Source organism: Oryzias latipes, chromosome 1 (assembly GCF_002234675.1).
Source record: "Oryzias latipes chromosome 1, ASM223467v1".
NCBI lineage: Eukaryota > Metazoa > Chordata > Actinopteri > Beloniformes > Adrianichthyidae > Oryzias > Oryzias latipes.
In genome coordinates, this window is record NC_019859.2 from 32,811,777 (window position 1) to 32,836,974 (window position 25,198).

The 25,198-nt window shown below is 39.5% G+C and overlaps 1 protein-coding gene across 1 annotated transcript in view; it reads left to right on the forward strand.

Moving 5' to 3' along the window:
• LOC101165952 (von Willebrand factor A domain-containing protein 7) overlaps positions 1-24,830 on the forward strand; it is a 53,050-nt gene extending 28,220 nt beyond the window's left edge. Inside the window, exons 2-18 of the mRNA XM_011480360.2 lie at positions 9,702-9,882; positions 10,884-11,020; positions 12,396-12,540; positions 13,017-13,110; positions 13,214-13,342; positions 13,723-13,909; positions 14,000-14,169; positions 18,987-19,099; positions 19,216-19,332; positions 19,424-19,597; positions 19,693-19,825; positions 19,927-20,079; positions 21,204-21,296; positions 21,618-21,889; positions 22,095-22,228; positions 22,618-22,777; positions 24,009-24,830. Of these exons, the coding sequence (XP_011478662.1) occupies positions 9,709-9,882; positions 10,884-11,020; positions 12,396-12,540; positions 13,017-13,110; positions 13,214-13,342; positions 13,723-13,909; positions 14,000-14,169; positions 18,987-19,099; positions 19,216-19,332; positions 19,424-19,597; positions 19,693-19,825; positions 19,927-20,079; positions 21,204-21,296; positions 21,618-21,889; positions 22,095-22,228; positions 22,618-22,777; positions 24,009-24,389 (2,766 nt within the window). The 5' untranslated portion in view covers positions 9,702-9,708 and the 3' untranslated portion in view covers positions 24,390-24,830. The remainder of the gene's footprint in view (positions 1-9,701; positions 9,883-10,883; positions 11,021-12,395; positions 12,541-13,016; positions 13,111-13,213; positions 13,343-13,722; positions 13,910-13,999; positions 14,170-18,986; positions 19,100-19,215; positions 19,333-19,423; positions 19,598-19,692; positions 19,826-19,926; positions 20,080-21,203; positions 21,297-21,617; positions 21,890-22,094; positions 22,229-22,617; positions 22,778-24,008) is intronic.
• Positions 24,831-25,198: the final 368 nt, after the last annotated feature.

Below are 25,198 nucleotides of genomic sequence, written 5' to 3' on the forward strand. Positions count from 1 at the left end.
TACAAACTCCCCCTTCAGAATCACTCCTACCCCGTTTCTCTTCCTATCAACACCATGATAGAACAGTTTGTATCCTCCTCCAATACTACGTGCCTTGCTGCCCTTCCACCTTGTCTCCTGCACACACAGTACATCTACCTTCCTTCTCTCCATCATGTCTGCCAGCTCTCTGCCTTTCCCTGTCATTGTGCCAACGTTAAGAGTCCCTATTCTCAAACCTATGTTCCTGCCTTTTCCCTTCTCTCTCTGGCCACGGGCCCTTCTGCCTCCCCTCTTTCTTCGACCAACAGTAGTCAAATTTCCACAGACACCCTGTAGGTTAACAGCATCGGTGGCGGTCGTTGTTAACCCGGGCCTCGACCGATCCGGTATGTCTAAAGTGTTGTGGATGATTCGCATGGTTATTTTGGCAATTTTTACGCCGGATGCCCTTCCTGACGCAACCCTCTCTATTTATCCGGGCTTGGGACCGGCACAGAGGCAACTGGCTTGCAACCCCTGTGGCTAGATTTTTGTCAACACTCCACTAAATCCTGCAAACCCACAAATGGTCTTTAGTCGTGATAGGTGGCTGTTAGAAAACTTAGAAAACTGGACAGATCTTAGTTTGTGCGTGTAGAATTTCCCATGGTCGATAAGGCGCCAATGCCTACTAACGACCAGAATGTGGCGAAAGGGCACTGTGCGACAGCATCACCCATGAGTCACTACCATTAGCCGTACAAATCCTGAATTACAAATCCAATTCCTAACACACTTACTGCATGCACCATGATTGTCTGTTCCATTGTCATGGCGTCTGTAGTGGTCACCATACAGGTTGAGTGCATGTGATGTCTACCCTAACACTTGTTTTTCACTGTGAACACAACATTGTTCTAAACAGAACACAACCAGCCCAGTTTAACAGCCCTACACTCAAATGGATGCCTTATTGTCAATAGTAACCATCAGTATGTTTTTTGTTCAAAATGTACCAAAACTAGGCAAGAAAAATTATTTCTTCCTTTATTTAACATACAGAATTTACATTTTTCACATACAATAATTATCTAAACAAAGATACTAATATACTATAAGAGATGGGCTGTCTGCGGGTAAAAAATGGGCCAATCTGTATGGTCTGTGAGATCGTAGAAAATGTTACTGCATATCTTTTTCTATGTGCATGTTGCAGGCGACAGGCTGTAGTGAATACTTAAGCAACACATAAGGTGGATATGGATGATACACAGGCATGTCTTATGGGTTTTTCCTTTTTTCTACCCCCCATGAATCCTGAGCCCTGCACACAGAGCTTATTGGTGCTGTTAAAGGGAAAGGTGCGAGCTAACCCCGCTGTTTGAAACGAGTAAATTAGACAATCAGAGAGTAGTTTGTATGATTATCCCACGGACTTCATACAGGCACGTACAGTATGTTTCACTTACATAAAGCATTTTCGTGCAGTCAGTGAGGTGCCAGAACACGCACCTTACTAATGGCTGCAGTGCAGCATAAGGACACCGTACAACAGCATCACCTGTATGTCATAAGTGGGTATTGCATTTTTATGACGTCCATTAAGCTTACGGTCACATATCCCGAAATGCCAACACGCAACAACCTAAATGCAAGAATTCAGCAGGTGGCCGCACTGCATCAGTCCCATTTGTTGTATTTTGTTTGTTTTTTTCAGTCCCATTTGTACACGCTGTGCAGCGGCCGCAGAGGCCAGGACACATTTTGAGGGAACATTGTGGCAGTCAAGTTATGGCCACAGTTGGTGGGGGTGGGAAGGGAGACAGCAGAGTGATAATTGACTGATAAAAGGGTTTCTACGGTCCCTAAAATTGTCTGATGATCAACCACCCCCTGGTGACATGAACACAGAGCGGCTGCCAGTCGGCGATCCTGTTTCCACCATCATCCCCGCCTGACTGATGCCGTCTACATTCATTGCCACGCCAACGATTTTCAAAAATATTTGTAACCTAGCATTAGGGTGGTCACTTGAGCCACAACTCCGAGACACACCTGCACTCCCTTTGAGATGGTGCAACACCTGTCTACGACCCGCTACGGACCCGGAAAACCCAAAACATTACAGCACCCATGCCGGGGCTTGCATATAACTAAGGCTTTATTGGCATTTATTTACAGAGTCTCATGAAAATCTTCAAATCGTACATTTCTACATATTCAGTGTATTGCCTTCAACTTACGAAAAGCCCCTGAAATCCCAGCGGGACAGAATAGTTTGTAAAACCTTGAATGTTTTTTTCACAAACTGGTTTATCTGAAGTTCTTGCTATCTTTGCTACGTTGTAGTTAAAATTCTTTATTCTGGCCACAGTTCAAAGTTTTGAATTTAAAGTTTACAAAAAGAAAAAAAAAAGAAAAATGGAACAGATGCTTGTCCTGTGTTGCCATGTCACGTCTGAGAACTAAGAGTGAGATGATTGTCTAAGTGAAGAGGAGAACTTTGGAGATCCTGGTGTTGTGGCTGTGACATCCCGACTGCTCCTCCGCTTCATGCGATCTCTGATGGTGCCCGATGGGGACATTGGAAACCCCCCTCTCTCTTCCACCAGTCCGTCAAACACTGCACCCAGACTTTGTTTAATTCTCACAAATAATTTTGGGCAGCTGAAGGTATACAGGATAGGATTTAGTACTGGGTTTAGGAAAGCCAATGTTGCAGCCAGGGGGAGCCACGTCTCCACCAGTTTGAGAGTTTCTTCATTATGCTGAGCTGTGAGTTCAATCATGCAGAAGATATGATAAGGAGCCCAGCAGAGTACAAACACTAAAACTGCAGCTGTCACCAGTTTTTTGAAACTCTGGGAGAGCATGTCCTGACCATTAGGTCTGAGGGAAGAAGAGGGGTGCAGACTGTTCTTTCTTGGCTTTGTAGAAATTGACCCAAGCAACATATTGTTTGTTTTAGTACTGGCAGTACTAAATTTCCGTTTTGATGGTTCGTTGGTGCTCAAGGTGATCTGTTCGTCAGGTAGGAAAATGGCACTTTGCTTTCTCCTCCTGTCCCTTGCCTTTAGAGACAGAGCAGTTTTAATGTGGCTTCCTGTTATGATCATCAGGGGGATCAGGAAAGCCAACAACATCTTGGAAATTGCCATTGTTCCGTGTCTCACATCACAGTCCCTTTGCAGAGTTCCATTGGAAGGCAAATACAGGGCAAAGTTGTAATAACATAACTTCCTTCCATCCATCTTTTCAACCACTGAACGAAACACAAAGTATGGTGCTGTGTTTATTGCCCCCCACAGCCAGCCCAGTGCGGACACCTTCCACGCTCCAGCCACAGACCGATCATTCCGGCTCCACGCTGGCTTGACTGCAAGAAGTAATCGGTCCAGGGAAATAGCTGCCAACAGAAAGGCCGATACAAACATGTTGAAAAAAAAAATGGAGGCTTGGACTTTGCAGAGAGGGTCACCGAGCTCCCAACTGTGGGAAGAGTGAAGGTAGGCAGTGAAGAGGGGAAGCGTCAGGGTGGCCAGAAAGTCTGTAAGGGCCAGATTGAGCACCCAAACAGAAGTCACTGTGCGACGTGAGAGGCGGAATCCCACAACCCAGATGATCAGAGCGTTTTCCAAAATCCCCAACAAGGAGACCAGACCGTGGACACCAACTACTACCAAGTTAGCCTTGGTGTTGTTGTTGAGTCCATGGACCGTCATCTTTTGCAGCAAAGGGCAAAGGAGCGGTTCACCTTTATCCATTGTGGGTATCAAGTTTCTAAAAACACAAAAAACACAAAGATTAATCACACCTTATCTAATTTATAACTAGAACAAAGTATGTATGTATATCTTGATACTTTGAGTTTAATCCGGTTGGCAGGATACCCATTAGAAGGTTTTCCAATATAATTGTATTTAATTCAAATTCAATTTTCATATATTCTTGGCTCAATTGAAGTATGTATTCCTTATATATGTAAAGGTTAGCGATGATTAAGTAATATGTGAGTTTATGTGGGATAAACAAAGCTAGTATTTAGTAGAAAAAAGTTTTGTATAGAACAGAGGAGAACCAGGAAAAGCTCACTTGTGTGTTTGTGTACTTTAAACAACTACTATTTGGTTATTCTGTGACTGTCTTACTTGTCATTACTTGCCAACAGTAAACTGAGAGTTCTGTACAGACGAAAAAAAGAAGAAAAAAAGGAATTTTAAAAGTTGAAACTCTTCCAAAAAAGAATGTGGCGACAGGACACACAAACACACACACTCCAGCCCGCACACATGAAAACTTTTTGGCAAAAAAGGTTGGTGGTTGAAAAATTCTTAAAAACAACATCACTGCGCCCTTAACTCTACCTCCATTTAACGAGTTAGTAACAGCCTGCCCTGCGGCCCTTAACAGTGACGATGAAAGGGGGTGTGGCTATCCTCAGGAGTCATCTGCTGATTGAAGTTTTCGTTAAAAACTGTGTCACATAGCAGGGCTTTCAAGGACGCTTAAAAATCACATACAGTAAATTCAAGCACTTGATAACACACGGAGGGATTTCTTTTAATCTGTAAGCTTTGAAAAAAAAAATCATGACAGAAAAACACAACAAAAACTGTAAGTATCAAGACAAGTCAAAACCTGTTCCTGCAATGTGGCAACATTCCAGGCCCTGAGCAACGACAATTCTACAGAACACTAGAACCACAATACAAACTCATGCTGCTTGGAATTGCTTTGTTAGATCAAATTAACTGGTTCATGATGTTTGAGCTGAATAATTTATGGTACACCACCTGATTGTAACACCACAAAATGTAAAAGCAGAAATAACCTGAATCGGTAGAAATAATTCACTTTCTAAGAAAATTGTGTAAATTCTCAAACATTTGTATATTAATCACATAAAATCCATTTTTTACTATTTTTAAATGTTTTTTATACGTTTTTGTTAAAAAGCCAAAGACGATCCACAGCTAGCTTTGTCATCCAGTGTAGGTTATTCTTTGAAATAAATGTCAGCAAAAACAAATTTAACAATTTCTACAGTAAGAATGAACTGTAATCTTTATAATGACATGAAAAGGAAAATTCTTCCCTTTGTCCTTTTTGCTTAATCATCTTCCTGTCATTACAAGGGTTTTTGTTTTCTGCATCAGTTCCTACAGTTCGGAAATATTAAGGAATCCAAACAGACCGGAGTGATTATGGAACTCCTTTTCACTCTTAGCAATAATTCTCTTTCCCCCTCTATGGCTGTCAGTTCACTTTTATTTTAAGTACTATTCCCATCATGTTTTTAAGTTTTGACCTGTGACCCCCGACCAGTTGTTTCCTAATTTCCGTTCAGGTGTGTGCTGCTTTCAGTCCTGCTTCAAGTGCCGAGCTCGTCTTCAATGTTTTCTCATTCCGCTCCAGCACCAGATTCCAAGACATTGATGATTCATCACTATTAGAAAACCAAAAAATAAAAAGTCTCTCCACCTGCACTGCTAAACAATCGTTAAAAAAAGTATTACTTTACTGTTTACGGTTTAAAATACTACCTTCCTGCTCCAAGTGCTGCCCCAAATGTGTGATTATAGGTTCCATAAAACAATAAATCTGTTCTATTTGGAAAATCCTACCCTGAGAAGCTGAAAGGTTTGGTTGGCATGGTATTTAGCTTAGAACAGAACATGTTTTATCTGACTAACTTGCTGTGAATTTGACCAGAGGGGGAAAAAAAACATCTTGCAAACAACGAATTGTTAGCTTTAATGATGAGTTGTATTAAAAATTGTTGCGTTGCGTTAGAATGGAAAAGCATACCCAGACACAATGTGTACATTTAATTATTTACTGCAATGCAGAAAAAACGGAGCTGGATAGCTCAGTTGACTGGGTGTAAGACTGACACAAGACACCTGTGTACAATTCCCACTGTTGCCTTAGAAATACAGGGTTTTGTCAGAAAACTCATCTGCCATAAACACTCAACTATCATAAAGAAAATCAACAAGTATTTTTTTGGCCTATAATACACTATCAGTAACTGTCTGTTATAAAAAAAATGGTAGTTTAGTATTACTTGCACATATTTGATTGATTGTGATAAATATTAGAAAAATGAAAGATGGCATATGTAATGTTCCAGATGACTGGAATAACTAAAGCGATCAGAGAGACTAGGAGGAAGACTTGGAGGAATATACTTTGTGTGTCATCCAAATCAAAAAAACAAATGAGGAAATGTGGTGGTTGACTAAAGAAGTTCAGGAGTGTGTCATAAGGAAAGGTATGACTAACAAAAAGTGGGACACCTATTTATTAAATTTGGTTTTATTGTATTTAGCTTTTAATTTACAGTGCTTTGTTTAATTTTACTTGTGTTAAAGTGCTTTATAAATAAAGTTGCTGAAGAGAGGATGGCTGAGGCATAGAGAGAAGGGTACAGATGCCCATAGCCAAAGTTGTGGAAACTACAGAGGGATAAAGCACAAGTCACACAATGAAATTCTGGGAAAGGGTGGGGGATAGCAGTGGAAGCTAGACTGAGCAAATGTGAGCAACAGTATGGTATCATGTCGAGAAATACACCCACAGAAGCCATGTTTGCTTTGAGGGTGGTTCTGAAAAAGAACAGAGAAGGTCAGAAAAAGATGCATTATTTTTTCATGGATCTGGGGAAAGTCTATAGCAGGAGACTGAGAGAGGAACTGTGGTTTGTCTGAGAAAGTCTGGAGTGGCAGAGAAGTACAGTTGGAGTTGTGTAGGTGGCCGTGGGGCTGCACCAAGGGTCAGCATGAAGCTTGTTCTTTTTTTGCTGGGGTGATGGAGACACTAACTGGAATCTTTGTGGATCATGATGTTTGCAGATGACACTGTGATCTATAGTGAAAGCAGTGAGTGACTGGAGGAACATATATGAATTATGTTTTACTGTGGAATATAATTTAAAACATTTTAGGCAATGGTAACCATTGAAAAATTAAACATAATATTTTAAAATTCAAGGAAACATAGGTAGAAAAAAAATGCCATTGTGCTAATATGGTGAGTTTTGTCTTTTTACACTGCAAAACAAACAAGTCAAAAGAATACATTCAGAAACAAAATGTAAAGAATATATTTTAAAAAATGGGTGAGAAATCACAAAACCTCTTCATCACAAATTCTGATAAAATTGTTGGTAAAAATTTGCCATCAGAATCAGCGATCACTGGCTATGATGGCTTGACTGCTTCTCTTTAGGAAATTTGATGTTTTTTTTGGGGGGTGGACAGAACTCCCATCACCCCTGACTGTTCAACGTTCTATCTTCCTAAATACAAGCATGGTAACATTCTTGGTGCCTTTCCTCCACACATCTTAGATTACATCGTGTGGCGCATGTCTATACATGAAGAAGCATTTTCTGTAGTCATATGATACAGTGATACAGTGCTAGGACCATCATTTGTATATACAGTCTTTTTCAAAAATAACTACAGGACTGAAACACATTCGTTGAAGCCCTATAAAGATCTTTCAGTGCTTCTCAACAGAGCTTTTGTGCCGGTTGTGTTGAGTTATTTTAACTAAATGCTTTGTTGTTAGTTGATTTTATGAAAGCTTCCTTTGTAGTCGTCTGTTTGTATCATCAAACTAACACCTCTTACTTTATCTATTGGGAGAGATAACAAGAAAGTCAAATTTATGACAGCTATTTGTAGGTAGTTTACTGCGCGGCAAGCAGTTTACAGCTACTAATGGGTTTGATTGATGTGGTGATAGAAAATGCGGCAACCACAAAGCAGTTTGTAATCTACGAACGTATCTGATTGTGGCAATAACTGCCAACCTGCTCTTTGTTAAAAAAGAATCCAACTAAATATATGACGTGAAAACAAAGAGGAAATTATGTAAAGTCTATAACAATTCTGTAAGAAAACAGTACTAGTTTAGAATTCAGTTCAGTTATTAGTTTAGAGAGCAAACATGAGGCATTTACAACAGTAGATTCAATTAATGTCAGCAGATAAAGAAAATGATTGTAATTCTCTACTGTAGGTAGATTCATATTAATAGTATGATTAACACTCACCCGATACCTGGTTTAACCACAAAGAAAGACGGGAAAATGTTTCATGAATTCCTATCGAGCATGTCTGATGTTCCCTCCAGGTTGCGAGGAACCTTTCCCTGCAGAGCTGCCACCTTCTGCTGCTCGTCAGACCTGCCCTCTGAATCACGTTCACACATACCTGTCTGCTCTCCACCCATGAGCCGGAATTTCTCCGCTGCTACCGCTCTGATGCAAATATCATGCAAAATTTCTAAAGATCAGACAGAAAGAAAGACAAGTTGTCATGGGAAACTTAGATAGATGTAGATTTTCAATATCCTGTTGTTCTCTGAAAACATCAATGTGAGCATGTGTGAACTTGTGACTGTGATGCTATCATTGCAAAGTATTTTTTTCTCCTTGACACTCTGCTCCAACAAAGCCCACCTTTCTAGGCTGAAACTTTACTTTTCTATGGAAACAGCAATTGCTTTATTGCCAGCTTGTAAACAACAAATAAACAGTTTGTTTTTGTTTTTTACCTCTATCAGATAGACAAAAAAGGTAATTTGTTATTCAAATGAATTCTCCCAAATTTTCTAAAAAGAGACAAATTATAGGTCTGCATGCATGTGTGCGCACTAGGAATGCCGGTGCCTAAGATGAACGTAGTCATCACTGTCACGCAGTGAAGTCTTACAGTGCCACTTCATAATTTTATTTTCGTTAAACCTATTAATACATAGAAAAACTCTCAAATATTAGTAGTACTATAAGTAGGTCAAGTAGGTCAAACTACAATTAATAAACTTCAAATGACTTATTCTGAAAAAATGTAGCCAAGGACTCTAAAAATAGAAGACTACCGGCATTTAAAGTACTCTTTGTTTGATTTGATTGAGGATTTGTACATTTATATATATATATATATATATATATATATATATATATATATATATATATATATATATATATATATATATATATATATGTGTGTATATATATATATATATATATATATATATATAAAGCTGGAGTCAATCAGCTGCTGCCTCTGATGTTTGCCTGTTGTCTCATTAGGTCAGCAGAAGGACCATGTTGAGATTTTCCCTTTCCTCTTTTTGATCGATGATGACAGACCTTATTGTAATGAAGGCATCACAACTGAGCTTACAGACAAGAATCTGGCAAAGATACAAGATGGGGAGGGATGTGTTCATGACAAAGTTTAAAAGAAAAACTTTTTTTTTTAATGTTCTGGTTGTTGTGAATGTCCCTGAACTCATCACAGCTGGTTATCAAAATAATTCGTAACTGTTGGTCCCTTAAACAGAGAACCTGGGCCACAGGGGAACCAGGGCATTTGGAGACAAGCCAGTTCAAGTTATCATTCGGTTAACAAAGTGGAGCTAATACATTTATCTATATTAGGCACTTTAAGAAAATGAAAGATAAGATTCAGCTTTCCCAATAGAACGCTCAACTTGTTGCAAAACTGGCGACTTGTGTATTTTACATATTTATGTTACAAATTGACATAAACACTGTTACTTAAATGTACCATGGTCAAAAGTGGTACAACAGTACAGCATAGAGTAACAAGACAGTTGTGAGATCATGCATGTTTTTTTTTCTGATATCCTAAAATGCAAAAATATATCATGTGTGCTTTTTGTTTTGAGTGACTATACAAAACATTTGTGTGTTTTCTCTGCAGTGTCGTCATGTTTTCTTTGCTGGGGGTATTCCTGCTGGCTTTGAATCTGCCATCATCCACAAAGGCTTTTAGTAACTATGGAAGTTCAGCCACCCACAAGAGCATAACAAGAGATGTTATAATGCAAAAAGTGGCGGAAGTATGTCGGGAGGAGTTGGATGGTTTGGAGTTCAACCCCAGGGTAAGCTGTTAAATGAAAATCTTAAATCATGAAGGAATACTCACACCTTTAAATCAAAACTCCAGTGAAAAGGCGGTAAACATTGACACCTACATTAAATAACACTTTCATTATACTTTCATTACACACAGTCTGCATATAGATGAACAGTGGAAGGGGTCAATTTTCTGTTTGCAAAGAACAAAGAAACTATCCATCCATCTTCAGAACCCACTAAATCCTTATTGGGATCATAGGAATGCTGGAGCATGGTAGGGCCCCCCCTCCGCGTCACATATCAACACTGTGGGTGAACCCAGCTCGTCGTTTTTCTATAAATATTAAAACAGAAAAGGAAAAAAAAAGTATTTTTCTTTTTCATCATAGTCCAAAAGCAGCACTTGATGCGTTGTTTACACTCAATATAGCATACATTTTTGTTGGTTTATAAAACAAAAATAAATTTAAAATGAAATTATGGTTGAAAACGTAAATCAACTCACCATGCATTTTGGGATATTTTATTGTCAGCACCTTGAAAAATGACAAGTTGGGCTCTTCCAATGCGTCAACATGTGACCCTTATGTGGGGGCCCTGCCAATGCGGCCATACGTGACAAGTTGGGGTGAAAACATGTTCACGTGAGCTGCCCAGGAAAAACTATACATAATTGTGCAGTTGTATAATTCTGTGAAAGTCACTTCACACTACAGTAAACTTCATTATCTGCTCGCCTTTACCATTTTTGTTAGTTTTTTGTTTTTTTGTTCCTTGATTGGAAAAACAGAATTCTCTCAGATGTTTGTACATTATTGATTACCTGCACCTTTTTGGTCCATTAAGGGCAGACACTGACACAAGTTTAATCCACATTTGACTCCAAGGTGTTGTCTCTGATAGAAATACTGCGTAACTGTGGGATCATTCACAAGACGCAAAATAATCCTGTGAATAAATGTTGGCAAAGAGGCAATACTACAACCCTGGGTAATTGTTATTTATTCCAATCTTTGACCATTAGGATTCCTCACCTGAAGAGCTGGTCCAAGCTTGTTTGGGGCCAAAAGCAAAGGGAGAGGTTTCCAGTGTCATGTTTCACAAAGCCCTTCGGGAAATATACTATCCAAACGGGCTTGTTGATCGAGACTTTGCCAACAGGTAAAGTGGAAGAATCTCTTGATAAAAAATGAGGAGTAATCTGATCACATTGTTGTTTAGTTTTGTTCTTTAGACCAGTGTTTTTCAACCTTTTTTGAGCCACGGCACACTATAACCTTGACAAAAATCCTGCGGCACACCAGCATTCAAAAATGAATAAAAAAACTGAGAAACTCAAACTTTCTCTTTAACCGATGCATCATGGGAGATGTAGTGCGAACAGCCACCGAACGCAAACAGACTTGCTTCTATGAGCTTCATTGTTTTATTCACTTGTTCCACGGTCAGATACCGGATCCCGCGGAAAGCTGCACCACTAAAGACGAGCTTTAGCGGGTATTTTTGTTGGAACTGAGAAACTTTATGACCGACTCGGAACAAGGAAGTGAAGACTTTAACCACTTCTGATTGGTCAGACTGATGACATGTGATTAATCCTCCAAGAATGATTGGTGGAGACAGTTAAAGGGGCGGGACTTTTCCCAAAAACAGCTAAAGCTACAGCAAAATCGCGGTACCATCAGTCTTATCAAAATGTCTTTAATAGAATCAGATAAACACAAAGAAAAAGTGTTTTACCATCTTTTATATTGTTACTACTCAGTGTTTTACCAGCCTGTTTGGATGAACACAGTGCTGATATCCTGGAGATGGAAAATGTTTTTAGATCAGTGAATGGGACATTTCCCACGGCACACCTGACCATCTCCCACGGCACACTAGTGTGCCGCAGCACACTGGTTGAAAAACACTGCTTTTGATTACAATTGTAAGCTACAATATGAGGGAACCTGGGTTAGGTTATTTCCTTTGGTTAAATCCAAAATATCAAACCTAGCATAATGCAAATAGAGAACAAATTTTATAAAGACAAATTCAAAGTAATTACATTTTTTTCAGTTCTAAAGGTCATACATGAAATATTTTCAATTGGAACTGTTGTAACTTTGCTTTTATATTTAAAATAGCAGAGCAAAGAAAGCAGAAACCTCCCATTCTACGGAAGTGAAACTGAAAGAAATTTTGTGAGAATGGAATTTCAGAAGCTCAAATTAGCCTGGAGTCTGAGAGCAGTGTTCTTTGTTAATTAAGACTGTAAATCTGTGGAAAGAAAGTTAAACCATATTAAAAGACAATGTTATAGTTGCTAAACTGGTGTCAACTACAAGATGTTCTGGGGGATTTTATTGCATCTGCAACTGGAAGCTGATGGCCTCTAGAGGGCATCATGAATTCAGAACTGAAAGGAAGAAATGGTTCCTTCAGTGAAGTTAGTTCAATTTTTTCTTTTTAAAATTAATTTGCCAAACACTTAAAATAAGGTCTTGGTTATGTGTTGCTGGTCTGTTAATTAATTAAGTGATTAACTTTTTAGCGCCCCACATCACTTCCACTCTGAAGCCTTTTATGAGGGACGCGGGATAATAACAGAGGGTGTTGGAACCATCAAGGCCAACTTGGAAGAGGGAAATTTGAAAGCTGCCAGAGAGACACTGGGAAGAATCCTTCACACTCTACAGGTGAGATGAGCAAAATGAATTACTGGACATATTAAAAGCTGTAAAAACAAAAGAATGGATCAGCGACAAGGGAAAAATTAAGACTAAGTCATTCTTAAAACCCATTAAAATGGCTTAAAAAATTAAACATAAAAAAAATTTAGGGTTAGCTTATTTAGTAACGGGCTGAAAATGTAGTAGAGGGTGTACTGTGAGAAAAAGGTAGATCTAGGATGTCAAATCCAAAGTCACATCAAACTAAAGCCTTTAAAAGGAGGGGGGATTGGATTACAGAATTACCAATTGTGAATGCAGGTCCCTGCTACTACAAATATAAAAACTTTAACTTTTTTAACAGTCATGTTGACATTTGCAATAATTTTTAATTGTCTTATTGCAGTTATGGAGCAAAACCCATTGTTTGACACACAATTTGCTTTTTGATGTGAAAGCAGAAATATTTTTCATTAAACATCTATTTTTTGATGCATTAACAGGATTTTTACAGTCACAGTAACTGGGTAGAACTGGGTAACACAGAGCCGTACATCAATCTAATCCGCCCCTACCTTCCCTTGGAAGACCTTGCAGGTGCGTGTTGGCCACTCTGGCAGATTCAAAGGCAATATCTGTTTTCATCGGTAGAGAAATAAGTAGAAAGCTGTAGTGAATTAACTTGTGTCATTTTCCACAGATGTAAACACTCCCACATGTCTTGACTGTGCCAGTGGAACATGTTCAAACGCAATCCTTCCCAACATCCTAAAAGAGAAGAAACTCACCTCAGGCTACCTTGGACTCTATTCTTCTGCAAAGCCTGAAGGTAACATGGTTCACGGAGAAACTTATACAGTACCATGTCTCAAGTGGACCATGATAGGGCCTAATTTACATTTGCAGAATATGGAAAGGAATCAAAGAAAATATTAAGCTGGAAGGGAAAGAACAGAAGCAGAAAATGAGAAGGAGCAACATAAAACAGGAAGTACCTGTTAATTCATGTCAACTCAAACATACAGGATCAGATTTATTTCATTCAATAGGACAATTGTCAGAGAGAAGCATGGCATCAACCCACAGTGGTCACCCTGCACCCAGAGTAGATGTTGCCAATATTTTTGGATAAAACCCTGCATGAGTTTATTTAGTTAAAAACAAAAAAAACACACAAACATGTTAATCTGGGCTTTTGGGCTGTGGCAGGTAAATGCAGCCATGGAGGTGAGGCCGACCAGACCAGCAAAACCATTCCACGAGGAGGTATTAGTAAAGATGAGCCTCGAACGGATAACAAAGCCCTCTTTGACGCTGCTGTAAAAGCTGCCACAGAAGCCACCAGTCAGCTACTCGATGACATCATCCTATCTGCAGGAAATGAAGACTTTCTAAGGTATGAAACTCCTTGTCTTCTCCTGTCTTAGTATATCAGAAATGTGTACTTTGCAGTAAAATCTGACACGTATTTTGATGTTTCCTGCAGAATGATGGGGGTGGCCCGTGCGTCTATCCTGTCTTTTGTTATTGACACCACTGGAAGTATGTCAGAAGAAATTGAAGAAGCCAGATCTGTTGCTTTTGAAATCATTAACAGCAAAGAAGGAATGCAGGACGAACCCTCAGAGTACATTCTGGTGCCCTTCAATGACCCAGGTGTGAAACCACAGTGCATGTTTTAATTCTTGCTTCAACAGCAGGTCTTGGTGTTACAATCAGTGGCCTTAATATGGTTATAAGTTTGTGGAAATAATGAACACCAGTTGTTATCAGTTTTCACACATCCTAACTGCTGTATGTGAGTTTTATTTCAGATTACTGTTTTAATCACAAGGCAGGGTTAGGGTCAGTGCGGACTGATCAGACCTGGGTACATAAGCTGAGTTGTCAATGTACAGGGTTTGCTTGGGGGACCAAAGATCTTTTCTTTTACGCCTAAGTCAAACCAGAATCTTCTTTACTCTCCTTCATGTGGACCAAACGCAGTATTCAAATTTCCATTCAAGATTTTTCTATTGGGTTGTGAGCAAGGTTCTAGCATTCCAACCTAACTGTTGTGATTCTCTAGGCAGTGTTGCACTGCTGCTACGTACAACTTTTCGGATATTGCACAGATGAAAAGTGGTCATACATGAGAATACAGAGGGGCAAAAAAACATTTAGTCAGCCAGTTCTCCCACTTAAAAAGATTAGAAAAGTCTGTCATTTTAATCATAAATATGTCTCGACTATGAGACACAAAATAAGGAAACAAAATCCATAAAATCAAATTGTCTGATTTTTTAAGAGTTTATTTGTAAATGATGGTGGAAAAGAAGTATTTGGTCGATAACAAAAGTTCAACTCAATACTTTGTTATAAACCCTTTGTTAGCAATGACAGCAGTCAAACGTTTTCTGTGAGTCTTCGCAAGATTTTCACAAACTGTTGCTGGTATTTTGACCCATTCCCCCATACAGTTCTCTAGAGCAGTGATGTTTTGGGGCTGTCGCTGGGAAACACAGACTTTTAACACCTTCCAAAGATTTTCTATGGGGTCGAGATCTGGAGATTGGATAGTTCTCTCCAGGACCTTGAAATGCTTCTTACAAAGCCCCTCCTTTGTTACCTGGACAGTGTGTTTGGGATTGTTGTCCTGCTGAAAGACCCAGCCAGTTTTCATCTTCAATGCCCTTGTTGTTCGAAGGAGGTTTTCACTCCAAATCTGACGATAAATAGCCCCATTCATTCTTTACTCTTCACTGATAAGTTCTCCTTTTGTTGAAAACTAGCCCCAGCCATGATGTTTCCACCCCCATGCTTTACAGTTGATATGATGTTCTTTGGATGTAACTCAGCATTTTTTCTCCTCCAAACATGATGATTGAAGTTCTACCAAAAAATTCTGTTTTGGTTTTATCTGACCATAGAGCTTTCTCCCAATCCTCTTATGGCTCATCCAACTGCTCTCTAGCAAACTTTAGATGGGCAGACACATGTACAGTACTGGCTTTAGCTTGGTGGAAACCTCTGGCACTGCCGGATTTGAGTCCCTGGTGGCGAAGTCTATTACTGATGGCAGCCTTTGTTACTTTAGTCCCAGCTCTCTGCGGATCATTTACTAGGTTCCCCGTGTGGTTCTGAAATTCTTGCTAACCGTTCTTGTGAACATTTTGACCCCACAGGGTGAGATCTTGCTGGGAGCCACAGATTTAGTGAGATTATTAGTTCTGTTGTATGTTTTCCATTTTTTTAATAATTGCTCCGACCATTTCTTTCTTCACACCAAGCTGCTTACGTTTTGCAGATTCAGTCCTCCCAGTCTGGTGCAGGACAACAGTGTGGTTACTGGTGTCCTCAGACAGCTCTTTGTATCTCGAATGAACCACGTTAAAACCTCTGCAGAAGTACATAGTAACCATGCAAAGAACCAAACCCGTGCTTTCTTAATTCTAACATTCAGAGCACTGAGCACAAATCACATTGCGTCAGCTCCCACCACTGGCCAAAGCGATGGTTTGTTTTAATCAAACAGTCAGATTCCCCTGATCTGCACCAGTTCTAAGTCAGCTGCTAGGCATTAGCAGAGGCAGCCGTCGGGGCAGGACCCCCGCTAAGACAGGGGACTGCCGGCTGGAGCCACAGCTGGGGAGATTTGTGAGAAGGGTTAGAAGTGCGCGTCCAGAGTCGTGCCATACCCGGCCAGGTTTCGTAGATGCCGGGCACTCCCAGCAAGAGACCAGATGAGCTGGACAGGGGGAGACTGCAGGAGGGGTGAAAGGTCAGCCATTTTATATACCCCTCACGGTTTGAGGGCCATATACCATGTGTAATTATTGTGCTGTTTATATGCAGTCCAATAGAGATTCCTGTGTCAGTTTATGTAGTTTTAACGTGATATGTTCACAGTAAACGCAATATAAAAGATATAAATTGGTGGTTCACCTGTGAAAAGTCTGTGGACATACGTGGAACAGTTGTGGACAGCCACAAATAAACATATGCATCTTGCAAGAATCCAGAACAATTGTGTATAATTCAAATAATAATTGCGTACGAACTCTGTAATTTTCAACTGACTACAAATTTTGAACAGTTTATAACCAAATTCACATAAGGAGACATTGGCTGAAACCCACGACTGACATCTGTGCACATCCACAACTTACTTATATCATGCATGTATCATGAAGGACCAAAGTTTTATCAATGGACAACGCCTACATTTTCTAAAAAGAATGTGTCTATCTAAGGACGTTCTTCAATAGTTGCTCGAGGCATCTGTTGTTTTCATCTTCTCCTCACTTAAGTTTCAGACATTTCTACACTTTGTTATACTTTTGTCTTCTTTTATTTTTTTGTTTAGCTATTGCAGGTGACAACAAAATGACACAAGCTCTTTGAACTACCATAGCTCTTTGATGTTGTTTCTCTTTCGGCTTTTCCCATCAGGGGTCGCCACAGCGAACTAGTCGCACGGTAAACTTGGCAATGTTTTACGCCGGATGCCCTTCCTGACGCAACCCTCTCAAAGCAACCGGGCTTGGGACCGGCACAGAGGTAGAGAAGGGAACAGGGAACAGCCCGGATTTGAACCCTGGTTTCATGGACGGAAGGCGCCGCAAACCAGCACGAGCTAAACTGGCTCCCTACCATAGCTCTTTGATCATTTATGCAATTAACACTCGCTGAGTCCCTACCAGTATTTAATTCTCTTTTAAAAACCTACCTCTATAAGTGTGCTTTTAATGATTTTACTGGTTCTTAAATTTAAACATTAGATTTTATTGATTTATTGATTTCGTTGATTTTATTGATTTTACTGATTTATTGATTTTATTGATTCTAACCACTATCACCGTTTCATGTGTGTGCTGGGTTTTATTTCTCCATACTGGAAACTGTTTTTAATACTGATTTTGTCTCATATTAATTGTACAGCATTTTGTAATCTGGATTTCGAAAGTGCTATATAAATAAAGTTTATTATAAAGTTTAGTATAATTCCAATGGATTCTGAAGCAGCAGCTGAATGGTTCAGTTGGCTGTGTGTAGAGACATTTGTATCACTTTGTGCCACTCCATATATGTTCCTTAACATACATGTAGAGCAGTGGTCCCCAACTTATTTAACGCTGCGGACCGGTATGGTATTATACAAGGAACAGAGACATGATAAGACGAGCTTTGAGCTTTTAAATTGGCAGGCATGACATTGTACATCACACAGGTCTCATCATCCTCTGACCTTCCCATACTCGTGGTGCAAAAAATAAGTTCTGTCTATTAAATGTAGCTTTCTTTTTTTGGAGTTGAACGCTCCTCTTCTCTCTCCTAACTGGGCCTTTTCCCCTTGGCAAAGAAAATTTCCAAAGACGTTTGTTTTTTACTCATTTTGGTAGCTCCGGGGTTTTATTTTAGCGTAACCTATCACGTGACCCAGAAGAGCGCCTTGGCCTGCGTCAAGAGTGACATAGACGGATGGAACAGAGAATCGGGCAATTTTTCAAAGTTTCTCTGCAGCCGGGTCCTGGACCCATGGACTGGTACAGGTCCGGGGCCCGGGGCTTGGGGACCGCTGCCGTAAGGAACTGTCGTCGGGTGATTTTCATCCGAGCGAAGCTATTTACATTAATTTCAATATGTCGTGTGTTAAGACGGCTTTCACCTGGGAAGTCTCACGTGTTCCAGGAATGGGTGGACCAAAGAGTATTATAGTATTAGTATTATTTTATTTTTTTAGGAATGTTTTGTTCCAAAATTTCAAAATTTTCAGTAATTTTATAACATTTTTTTTTAAATGTTTTTCTTTTTCATTTTGTTACACATACCACAGTTTAAAATAAAAGAAAACCATTGTATTTTATCATGTGATTTTGATCTTTTTTTTTTGAAAAGTACTTTTTGTGAGGTATATTATGTTGGGTAAAAATCACCCGGCAAATGTGCTGGTGTAACTTTTTACAGTCAAAGTGTTGTAGGGTTAAGAGAGACATTGGTTTGGTCCAGCGTCCTGATGCTACACTACTTCTATGTTTAATCTAAATTGTTAAAATTTGAAACTTCATTAAATATTATAATCTTTTAACTTGTTATTCTCTTTTTTTAGCTCAATCTTCTACAAAATAAAAGACTGGGGCACAACAGTGACGAACGAGTCTATATAATTTTTAAAAGAATCTGCAAAACTAAATTTTTGGATTTTCTTTTCCACGCCTGCATTCCGAATATGTTCATATCATAGTTCATACCATTGTTTGCAGAAGATTCAAATAAAATGCTATCTTTTCCTCCAAAGAAACATGATCACTGACGTGCCCCGTGGGTGGATTTGTCCAGGGTGCCACTCAAGCTAGATCCCCCAATGATCACACAAGCAGTGTTTTCTCAACCTGAAGTCGAGCTGCTGATTAGTCAAGCTTGACAATTAAGTTGATTTTAATACACATTTAAACTTTTGCACTAAGAATTTTTGTGTGTGTGGCAATTTGCAGATTTTGGGCCTTTGTTCAGAACAACAGATCCTGAGAAAATGAAAATAGAACTTTCAAAACTTACAGCAAAAGATGGGGGAGATGAACCAGAAATGTGCCTGTCTGGAATTCAGGTACAAGACTGAACCATCGAAATCTTCAGTGTGACTTAAAAAATGTATCATGTTACATGTAAAAATGTTTGTTTCATTTTACCTTGTCAAAATTACCTTTTCATGCTGTTTTTAAGTTGGCCCTTACGGGAGCATCATCATCATCTGAAATCTATGTCTTCACTGATGCAACAGCCAAAGACATCGCCCTCAAGGACACCATTGATGCCCTCTTAATCAGCACCAAGTCAACGGTAAGCACTGGCAAAGACAGAAAAAATGACAAATGTTTCCAAGTCCAAAGTTAATACAATGAAAACTTTGAACTATTATTTTTTTCATCAGCTATCGTTCTTTAAGACCGGCGCCACTGGGAGGCGCCGTCGCTCTCTCAGAGCTGCTAGCTTTGATGATTACAAAGATTTAGCTTTGGCATCTGGAGGTCAGGCCATCCGGGTTTCAAAGTCAGAGCTGCCTCAGGCGACAGACATTATCCGAGACACCTCAACTTCTGCTCTGGTAAGAATATTGCAAGCACAAGCGGTAAACGGGCTGGACTTGTTAGAAAGAGTGAGAGATAAGCTACTCCTTTTATTGCTTTGTTTTATCTTCAGGTAACAGTTCTGCAGAGAGCAAGAAATGATGGAACTGAGGAGACCTTTTCTTTCATGTTAGATGAATCACTGAAAAATATCACTCTTTACATCACAGGAAGATCGATTTCTTTCACACTCACCAACCCTACTGGTAACTTAGAACCTTCTTTCAATACGTATTATTTGAAAAAGAATGAAAATTGTTTCTACGGTATTTGTACCCTAAATTATTACATCAATTAAAAATTACAGGTGTGAGCCAGACTCACAATGAGGCCAATGGTAAACTTGCTACGTTTCGGACTGTGGGAAACCTGTGGAGAATCCGTCTTAGTGACGACAGACAGACAGGAACTTGGCAGATTAGCATCAAATCCAATGGGCCATACACATTAACCATCAGAGGTGAGATGTTTTATCTATCTATCTATACTTTTGGTCTGACTTTCACAGTAAGGCTTACTCATGAATGAATTAAAGAATGGCTCTCTTTTTTTACACTTGTTTTTGATAGGTTACTCTCTTTCTTGTTAGTCATTGAAAGGCATTTTAGCTTAGCTGGTTCTGGTAGCGAACCCTTAACAGCTATTGAATAGATGGAAGATCACCTCAGGTGGGTAACTGGCAAACAAAAGCAGTGTTGCCTTTGGTCAAAGCCCATTGTTCACCATCAACCTGTTTGAGTCTAAGACATTACCAGTTTCATAGTCTGGAACATGGCATTAGGGTCAACAAGCGAGTGACTTTAAATCACACCTGAGACTGCTGGCCAAGGATAAAAATTCAATACAATAGGTAATTGCAAAACTAAACTAAACAGACTAAGCTGGACTGGGCATCCCTTCTCGTAGACCGTCATTCTTAGGAAAAACACCTAAAAAAATAAAATGAGGGATTCCTGCGGAAAAAAAGAAAAAACTTCAGGGGTGTCCACATAAAGGAGGGATCCTCTCCCAGGATGGACAGGCGATGGACCAGGACTGTTAAAGAACAATTAGCTTATCTAACTCAACAACTACATGTCGGAATAGTGTAGCAGATGGGCTTCATCCAGATGGAACTGGTGGATGGCTGGGGGCGCGAGACGAGCCAGAGGCGAGGTCCACTAGCAAGTACAGAAGCAGGGGTTGTTCAGGAGTTGAATATTAATTCTTATATAAACTTAGTACCGTCCTGAATGCGTAATAACAGTGTGATGGTTGACCCAAAGTGCAAAAGTTTAGGGAGTGAAACATGAATGTAACTCTCTCATGACAAAACAGGAAACAATGGAGAGTTAAAAGGTAATAAAAGACAGATAAACAGTCAGACTCCTAAATATACAGAGAATTACAGAACATAATCATTGACCAAGAGACTTGTCCAGTCTGAATACACCCTCTGTAGAATATTTGTTGAGATAAGTCTTGCTGTTATGTCAGTTTTGTCATAAGTCATTAGAACTTTATATATATTTTATCTCTGGTGACAGTGCTGTCAAAAGGGTTTTGGATTCATGTTTTAAATAAATGCTGTTCTTGTGTTTCCAGGTCAGAGCACAGTTACCTTCATCTATGACTTTGTGGAAAGCTTCTCAGGACCTCATCTGGGGTATGCACCCCTCAGTGGGCGTCCACAAGCAGGTGCAGCGATCTTACTTACTGCAGTTCACCGTTCACGTTAATTTATTTAATTTTGTGAAACACTTGTTGTAAATGATAATATGTGAAAGAATAAAACAAAGAAGGTTCTGATGTTTATTATGAGGAACATATTTAAAAAGACAAAAAAATAAGGAAAAGTTCAATCCTTTTTGTTTTACATACTTTCTTTAATAGTTCTCATATTTGTCTCATGGTCCTAAGATCAATTTTCCGTCACAGTGTCAGAGTAAATCTCGTGGTTTACTTTATTCCATGTCTGTCTCTGTTTGAAAACGTCTCTTTGTCTTGTTACAAAAACAGGTCAACCGGCCACGCTGATGCTCTTAGTGACTGGGAGAAATGGTCCATCCTCAGTGACCGTTAAAAACATTGACCTTGTTATGGCGTCCAGTCCAGAGACCATTACCAGCTGTAAAATACACAACATGGGCAATGGCGACATCCTGGCAACTGTTGATGCTGTTCCTAAGGAGAATTTTGTGATTTCTGTCAAAGGAACAGACAAAGTTTCAAACAGCGACTTTCAAAGACAGTCCACCACTCGAATGTCCGTCTCCAGTGTTCACATCAAGGTCAATATCTCCTTTTTGCTCTTTTGTTTATAAAAGTTATCAACTATGAATGCAATAACCCCCCTCCCAAAAAAAAAAGAATCCACCAATGGAAACAACTAGGATAGCATTTATGAAGCTTTATTCTATAACAAACCATGATTGAATGTTGACTATAAGGTTAAAATCAATCTATTCTCTACTTTCTGTTGCATCATTTCTTCAGGCTGTGGTGGACAAAAGTGTGGAGCCAGGAAAAATCGTAATCCTCCCCTTCAGTGTCGTAACACAGGGGGATGGTGGTTTGTATACCATAAATGCCAGAAATGACCGAGACTTTCCCATGAACTTCCCAAGCAGGTAAACTGAAGCTGGATGGACTGGTTCTGTTCTAAAAGACTTGTGACATTTTGGGATAAAGCCAAACTATTTTTCTGAGACAAGTGAACATTTTAGCTCAGTCCAAGAGTTGATGACAAGTAAGAACTGGGTTACCACCTAATAAAATTGATGATCTTAAATGTACCTAAAAGAAAGTGTCTAAGATTTGATTGACGCCTAACATACTGTATAAAAAATTACTAGCATACGTATGAGGAAAAGTTGAAAATGAGTCATAATGTACTGAAGAATTACTTTAAAACCAAGACTAAGCTACTAAGAAGAATAAAGAAATATTGTGATGTCTTGTAATTTATTTAACATTTGTAATACCTGAATGCGCATTTCTGACTCTTCTGCCCTCACAGCCTCACACTAACATCTGGACTGTACTCTAACGCTACACTGACTGTGACACCGCCTGCCAACACGCAGTCAGGAACAGATGCCACTTTGACTATTGAGGCTAAATCCCCTGATGGTGCTGACTCCAATTTCATCATCCTGAGATTGTCTGTTGTCACCAAGGTAACTGAAAATATCCCTACATAGTCTTAAAACTGATTTATTAAAAGGTAAATACAAAAAAAAAAACTCTCACTGACACAAGATCTAAAGATTATAGAAACCATTCCCAAGTATGATAGGTCTGAATGGAGATGTTTTAGGGATATATTATCTTAAATGTAATAATGTTTATATTAGAATTCATTTTTGTAATAGAGTTAAAAACTAGACCTCTTAAAATTGTCAGGCTCAGGCTCTGGACCAGAGTCAGGCTCAGGCTTTAAGAAGTTGGAGGTTCATTAAGAAGTCCGAGGGTGTAGGATTAGAAAAACAGGTTACTAGTTGATGGAGGTTTATCATTATTATGGTCAAACGTACTGTAGAAGATCGGGGCCTGTTCACAGACACACACATCCACACACTTCAATATTACAAACATATAGATTGGCTCCGAAAAAACCTTCACACATAAACATGTCAACAAATACCCAATACAAATACAGATCACACTTACGCATACAAACACATATCAACCATATATCGTTCCATCATCCTCACTATTTTTGCAAATGTGAGCTGACACCTGTGCTCAGGTGAGTGGTTGTGTGGTGCATGACAAAAGTAAAAAGACGCGGAGTTCCCGGTCACTGCCACACCAAGCTCCCCACCAAAGCAGCAGTGGCCCAGCCAGGAGACCCGTGGAGAGAGGACCGAAAGACCCAGGAAGCCAGGGGACAAGGCCACCGCCGCCTAGACTGACAATTATTTGTCATAAAGATGGTGGAAGCTGAACAGGTGTCAGAGAAGGCGGTTCAGCGACAGAGGAAGAACAGAATGTGTCAATGTCAATGTTGGTTCATATTATTTTTTAATGTCATGTAAGCCGTTTCTACAGTTTAAATCAGACCCTACCACCAGCCTGTTATGTCTGTTACATGGCATTAATGAAGAAAAGCTCCCTGCTCTTTGTAAAACAAGCTCCATCACTTTAATCCCCACAGTAAAACTGCAGTTGAAATAGATTGCAAAGCTGTTTTTTCTACCCTCCCTAATACAAACAAATCCTCAATCTTGTCTTTTCTTTGTCCAGATTACAGATTTGTTTTCCTCCACAGTGTGGAGACGTCACGGTTGTGGAACATCAGCATTATGACATTAAAAAGCATAACAACTGGTTACAAGTTGCTTTAAAAGTTGCTTTCTATTCACTGTATAGGCAAATCTTTTAAAAATATTCTTTTTTTTTTTCCAGATTACAGATTTTTTCCCTCCACAGTGTGGAGACGTCACGGTTGTGGCTGATGATTGCCCGCGGGATGCGTCGATGTGTGGGTCTTTCCGCTGGGAGCTGTCAGCTAACATCACTGATGACAATGGCACAGGAATCAAAAGCATTTCCCTGCGTCAGGGTAATGGAAACCTCTCACACACCCTGCTGACTGACCCCGTTGTCCAAGTAGTCTACAGCGCCTCCTGCTGCTCGCAGACTGTAGAGATTGTGGCTGTAGATAAAGTTGGAAATGCAGGCAGGTGCTACCATTCCATAGCTCGCTCAGGTAGCCCTCCTGCTCTACATCTGTCACTGCTGCTGTGGCTTTGCCTGCTGGTCTCAGTCTTCTCTGTGAAACCTTGACAAGTTTGGTTTAACTGAGACAGTCTTTGAAAAGCTGCAGCTAAGCTTCCAATATTTTTTTGTCATATGAGCAGTTGTCAGCTTTTGCTCAGTTTGTTTTCTGTACTGTTTGGTTATGTTCTTCTTTTCTGGACGTATTGATACACATGTGTTTCTAATTTAAAAGAGAGACTTTTCTCATGAAAAAGTCCTAAAATCATGCCAAAAAAAAACGCTTTAGCAAAAAATGCAGAAAACATAAATTTCTACAGTAAGAATATTACAATAGGAGGCTTGTTGTTTTAATCTGAACGTCTGCAATGACCAGACTACGCTGATGAGTTCCATACAACACAATTTATTAAGAGACACAAAAATCTGTTCACACAATTGTGTACAGTTTTCAAACTCACTGGATATTACTTTTCTTTTTTTGAAAAACTAATAAATCCATACAATTTTGTCTGTCTCTTGTCTTTCTTTAAAAGCTTTCAGAATTTTTTTGAGTTTATTTCAAGCTATTACCTAAAGAAGACAAACGCCTTTTAGACAACCCTGGTGCTGGTCGGAAATCCTGTCGCTCCACATCCAAAAGAAAGGGAGGATAGGTCTCTTCTCCTGACGGATCGATCCACCTCTCACGGCAGCAGCGAGCAGGTCTAGAAACAACAATGATTTCAGTATTCTTTCTGTCACTCAATAAAATCTCAATCACATAGTCTTTGAAGTTTATTTTAAACTTAGTTTCATTCTGCTAATGTCAAAGCCGCACAGCAGGACGCCCTCAGGGGTCATCTGGTTCCAAAGAACACTGTTAGGCTTCCCTGCAA